Genomic DNA, 6000 nt, shown 5'->3' with positions numbered 1-6000 from the left:
CTTCATTTCAAGACCTATTGGATAAAACTGGAACTGTTAGTGTACATCACCGTAATTTGATTATTTTATTAAAGGAATTATATAAAGTCAAAAATAATACCAATCCTGATATTATGTCCGAAGTATTTATTCTTAACAAAAATAGGTACTCGAATCGTATTAATTCAGAGTTTTTTCGAGGTAGAGCACAAACTGTAAAATATGGCTTGGAAACTGTAACCTTCAGAGGACCGCAGCTATGGGCAACTCTACCAAAATCTATTCAAGAAGCGCCATGCATTTCAACGTTTGTAAGTTGTCTAAAAAAATGGAAAGGCTTAACTTGTCAGTGTCGTCTTTGTAGATTGTATATTCACAATTTAGGATACATATAGAAATAAGATCACCTTTTGAGGTTAAATTCTTTTTAGTTTATTTATTATTTTTAATTTATATTTGTTAGTTACATGAAGTCGATTTTAATTAGTCAGTTTTTTTTAAATATGACTATTTTTATTGTATTTTCGACAATAAATAATGTGAAATAAAAAAAAAAAAAAAAAAAAAAAAAAAAAAGGTAGTTTAGGGCACATGGAGTGTTAAAAAAGACCATCCTAGCAGCTTCTCTTCGATCCTGAGCTGTTATTAGAGAATCCAAAAGGCCGAATGCTCTGGGAACGGGGTCAGAAAAAGATGGCAATTTTTTTACCAACAGTTTGTTTGATAGACTCTGGACTTTAAGGACTCTGGAAGTCATTTTTTTTTTCATTTATCTTACTAGAACCTGCCACAACAGAAAAGGGTTAATAAGCTAAACCAATAGGTGTTCTTAAACTGCGCCGAAATGAAGACTCGTATCTGCAACGCACCATCTTCGCTTAAATTATAATTAACACCCTTACAAGAAAATCATATGTTAAACATACTGGTTTATAAAGTCGGCTATGAACAGGTAAGAAAAGGGTCGGAACAGTTCAACGATGGTTATTCCGCCATGTTCAACTTAAACTTGCATTACAAAATACGTACACATCATGTATTAATGCATAATTCAACTTAGTTAAAAATTCACATTTACAAAGCTTTATTTACAGGTGCTGTTATTAATAGCGGTGCTTTTTATTCTCGAGAAAAGCTACTTTTATTAAAAAGGCTTAAAAAACAAAGGAAACAAAAAAAAAATTATAACGACTTGTTTGCTTCATGTTAACGGTGATAATTAACTAAAATACCTTAGCCAAACGTTTTTGACTTTAAAGACGAAAGACACTTTTCTAACTATTTTTGTATACGATAATACTGTCTAGCTTTTCTTACTAACTTTTCATTACAAAAAAAATCTTGAAACTTGAAAATAAGTGCTTTGTTCAGTGTTAGCCGGTACAAAGTTGCGAAATTTTGTGCTAGTGACTACGACCTTTAACAGCTTTTATGTAATATGTATAGGAGAGTGCTAATTTAAAGTTATTAATAGGTTTTTATATTATAAGTTCTTACAGAAAGCTGAATTTTTCCGTTTGGATAAACAAAAAATAATTCATTTTTTGAATTTGATTGGCTTATAAAAAATTTGCTTCTGGTCCATTTCAATCCGCTGGTACTTTACGTATTTATTTGGTAATTTGTATCAACTGGTACTGTACATATGTTACTCAAATAATTCTTTTTACAATTCTTTGCAAACAACTTCCTTTACCGTCAGATACAACCATTCATACGAATAACCTGTATCGCCACCATGAACAGCTGTTAATGGCAATTTCTCCTTTTCGGTATATTTTCCATAATCCTCTAGAGTAGTGGTGCTACTTGAGCTGTCACAGTTGCACTTTTTTAATGCACTATAACAACTTCCTGTTTTTCCACAAGCACAGTAGCTGCTTGTGTCGCCACCAGCCCAATAATTAATAATAACATCATGTCGATCTTTTAAATAGTGACACGGGGGATCTTCATTATGATAGCTTTGAGCAGCGTTACATCTCATTTTTGCATATTGGGTGCAACTTACTGATTGATCGACCAATGATATCACTGCATCCAAACTAGTAGCATTGTATTTAAGCTGATGGGAATAACTGCCACAAGGTTCATATCCGCTGACATAAATTGAAGTTTCTCTGTCATGATGGATGTCGACATAGTATCCCGTCTCCTCCTTTCTGCAGTGTACTCCTACGATTCCAACCTGACCAACAGGTTTAATGTAAAACCAACCAGAGTCAACAAATTCAGACTGTAGTGCTTTCTTGCAACTTTCGTATGGAAATTCTAAAAACAACAAAGGTATCTTTCAACCGGTTTTATAATGAGAAATTTCAAAAATTAGGCATAAGTGAAGCATAATCTCAGCCTGGACCATACCTGGAAACCATACGAAACTTCTCAACACATAGAGGGGAATAACAATGTTACATGCATATTCACATTCCGTATACATGTTCTAATTTTTTTCCAAACATTAAATCGTAATAGCAAGACAATTTGCAGGTATAAATATTAGTAAGAGCTGTATTCCAAGGTTGACGTAAGATTTTTTATTAGCTTACCAAGATTGCAAAAAAATATGAGCAGTTTTTCGCATGTCTAGGATATAGACATTTCTTTTAAAGAAACCGTAACATCCTTATGCAAGAAACAGAGGTCGACTTTCTTCACCTAAAGATTGCAGGACCAGTTTTCCTTTATGCAAAGCTATAAAGGTGTATTAAAGGAGAAGATACATCCTCTGTATTTCTTATACTTCGACGACAAGACAAAATAACAGCATAAAAATGAATCAAATAAATATGCAACCTAAAACAATAAGTTGGAACATACGTGACAAACTGTCATAATAATCCCAATCCGAATTATTAACAAAATCGCTCCTCTTCACATCCATATTATCTACTGGAAGCAAATCACAGTACTTGGCGCTTCTTTGGTAATTGAATGAATTGCATTGTGTGTTCCTGAAGCATAAAACTCCACATTCTCTGAAATTCTCCACGATACTCCGCCCAAGATTTGGCTTGGCCAAGAACTTACCGCGGAATACTCGACGAAATAACGCATTTTTCTTAGAGGAAGAACGCTCCAAACTTCGCAAATTAATCGTTGCGTGGCCACTACGTATGAGTGTGTAAAGAAGTAGATAACAGAAACACAAATGCAAAAACTTCATAGTTCTTCTGGTTTTTTTTCGAACTAATCTGAAAAATATGTTGTGTCAAATGACACGTGACAAACCACTTTCACAATGATGAATAGAAAGAAGTAAATTAAGTATTTCTTTTCGCTAGGCGATAATTAGTATTTAACTTCATTCAAGATAAAGTAAGGGAAAACATGTATTCAACTTTTTTAAATATAAAATAAGGCAAAAACATTTCACTGCATTTAAAATCCTTTATAAATAATGAATACACGTTTGTTTTTTTATAAAAATAGTTTTTCTTTATCCCCACATGAATATTATGGGAAAGTTAAAAAAATAGGTCATTGCTTGTATTGTTCTAACGGATTTATCAACCCTTACATTTCCAGGGACTTTTTGTTGAAATGTTACAGACAGAAATTGTAGTTTTATAACTACCTAAACACAATCACTTATACCTCAATAAGTACTGGCGCGATACACATTTCCCGACGCGTGACTTTGAATCTTGTCCGAATTACAACAGCGTTTAAAATAACACAATTCAACACATGGCGTATGCGATGTTATTTTTAATATTTTATAGCGGAGAAACGTCGCGGAAACGACATGGTGTTCTTATATGCATACAAGAAATGTGCATAATCGCAGCAACAGCGCTCTTTACCCTAAAAACTATGTTAACTTGGTGAGAAAGAGGGGGCAAAATCATATTTAATTAGTCAAAATAATAAATCTTTCGTGCTTAATTAACTTGTTTATTTATTTACTTATTTTTTTCTATAATGCCACCCTTACAGGAAGTAGTTTGTACAGTTATAAAACGAGTGATTTACTTAATTGCTAAAAATTACCAGACTATTAAATTTATCAATAAATAATTTAAAAGGAAAATTTATTTCTGAAAACAGGTAGTGCTTCCTTCAAGAACTTCCTGAATCAGAAGAAAAACAATTCTTAACAAGTCTGTCATCAAAAACACAATTATACCTTAGTTAGAAGGACAATCGCGACAACAAAATTTCTTTCTGAGCTTTGACATTCTATACTAAATATTAATATTTGTGTGTCGCTATTTTTATATATGCCACGTTTCAAAATTCAAATTTGTTTATTTTAGGGACATTTTCATAAAACTACGAACACATTCAATAAAACTACGAACATTTTAGACGAAAGTACAAACATATTTTATTGAACATGTTCATACTTTAGCCAAAAGTGTTCGTAGTTTTGTTTAATCTGTTCGTAAGTTTGTTAAAAATGTTCGTAGTTTTGTCAAATGTGTTCGTTGACCCTGAATGTGAACATACAGAAAAAAAGCTTAATATTAGAGAGTACCAAAAAAAGCTTAGCTATCAGCATAAAAATATCCCAGAAGTTCAGGCAAGTTGGCTACGAGAAAACAACAAAATGCTAATGTGGTCTCACCTAAACATTACTGATGTTTCTGCATATTTTTCACAGTCATCGACAAAGGCGATTTAGTACATCGCATTTTGTGTGAGTACAAAGAGGGGATGGCGTGCCGATATTTTACAAATGGTTTTATAAACGAAGTCATGTTTACGCGCAGCACTATGATGCAATGTTTATCAATTTTTAATCAATGTTTATCAAAAAAATTCTACGTGTTTTAGGAATTTTTTTTTCTATTCCCTCTTCTTCCCTCGACTGTACTAAAGGCATTTGATTTCATGCTTGTTACTGTATAGCTCATTCCTGGTTACTGACACAGTCGAGACACCACACAACACCATTGCTGATGATACTTTCCATATGCGAAAGATTTTTTCAAAATATTCAGCCGCAACTCTAGATTATACGACAAAAGACCTACAAAAAACTACAGAGTTTGCTACGCCAAGAGACTTTGAACCAAAAAACGAAGCTATCTTAAAACTTGCCTGTCAAAGTGTGGTTTCCGTCCTGATGTTTGCTCTAAGGCTTACCACACAAAACTGGTCTTTAGTGGTGATGGTTGAGTTTGTTGAAATTGTTTTATCAAAGATTTTGGTCATTATAGATACATTTTCTATAGTGACGTTTTTATGAAATTCGAAAATTTGATCTAACAACACAGTCACTAGGTCAAGACACAGTCAACACTAGTCACTAGAGCAAATTATCTTAGAAAAAAAATCGTAATTTCATATTAATAGCGTTCATAGTTATTAAAGTATAACTAATTATGTTGCTCTCTGTCAATTGAATTAAGCTATTTGAACAACAGCAACTTTGGGGTGATTTTTACACCAGATTACAGAAACACTAAGTGCGTGTATTCATCATTCATAAGGAGGTTTTAAATGAAGTGTAATATTTATATATTATTTTCTAATTTCATCTTGAATAAAGTCAAATACTAATTATCGCCTCGCAAAAAGAAATACTAAATTTACTTCTTTCTATTAATCATTTTGAAAGTGGTTTGTCACATGTCATATGACACAACATATTTTACAGATTAGCTAGAAGTTCATACATTTGTGTCTCTGTTTTCGCCTTCTTCTTACGATCATACACATGAAGTTCAAAATATACTTCTTACTAATATTTGTACCGTTCTCATGGAATAGGAAATGCAACAATTTAATTTCCAAAAAAATTAAAATATTTTTTTTAAAGAAAACAATAGTTATTAAATCTGATTGGTTTACGCACGGCGCTATGACGTACAGTAGACCCTCGATATAACGAACCCCCGATATAAAGCACACCTCGATTTAACGAACTAAAGTTCATTCCCCTTGGATTCTGCCTTAAGAAACTCTTATAAATTCCCTCTATATAACGAAACTCCCGATATAGCGAACCCTCGATTTAACCAACCAAATTTTCCGTCCAGTGAGAAAATAAAACATTTGTGTAACGAACTCAAA

At 32.7% G+C, this 6000-nt stretch overlaps 1 protein-coding gene across 1 annotated transcript; it reads right to left on the bottom strand.

Moving 5' to 3' along the window:
* Positions 1-1010: 1010 nt before the first annotated feature.
* LOC130621319 (contactin-associated protein-like 2) lies at positions 1011-3830 on the bottom strand. Its single transcript, XM_057436617.1, has 6 exons — positions 3786-3830; positions 3534-3556; positions 3010-3089; positions 2873-2933; positions 2703-2775; positions 1011-2269 (listed from the first exon to the last, which is right to left on the bottom strand). The coding sequence occupies exons 1-6, from the start codon at positions 3828-3830 to the stop codon at positions 1646-1648; spliced, it is 906 nt and encodes a 301-aa protein (XP_057292600.1). The 3' UTR covers positions 1011-1645.
* Between the last annotated feature and the right edge of the window lie 2170 nt (positions 3831-6000).

Source organism: Hydractinia symbiolongicarpus, chromosome 12, assembly GCF_029227915.1.
Source record: "Hydractinia symbiolongicarpus strain clone_291-10 chromosome 12, HSymV2.1, whole genome shotgun sequence".
Classification (NCBI taxonomy): domain Eukaryota; kingdom Metazoa; phylum Cnidaria; class Hydrozoa; order Anthoathecata; family Hydractiniidae; genus Hydractinia; species Hydractinia symbiolongicarpus.
The sequence above is the reverse complement of the archived record's forward strand: the minus strand, read 5'-3'. Positions and strand labels throughout refer to the sequence as shown.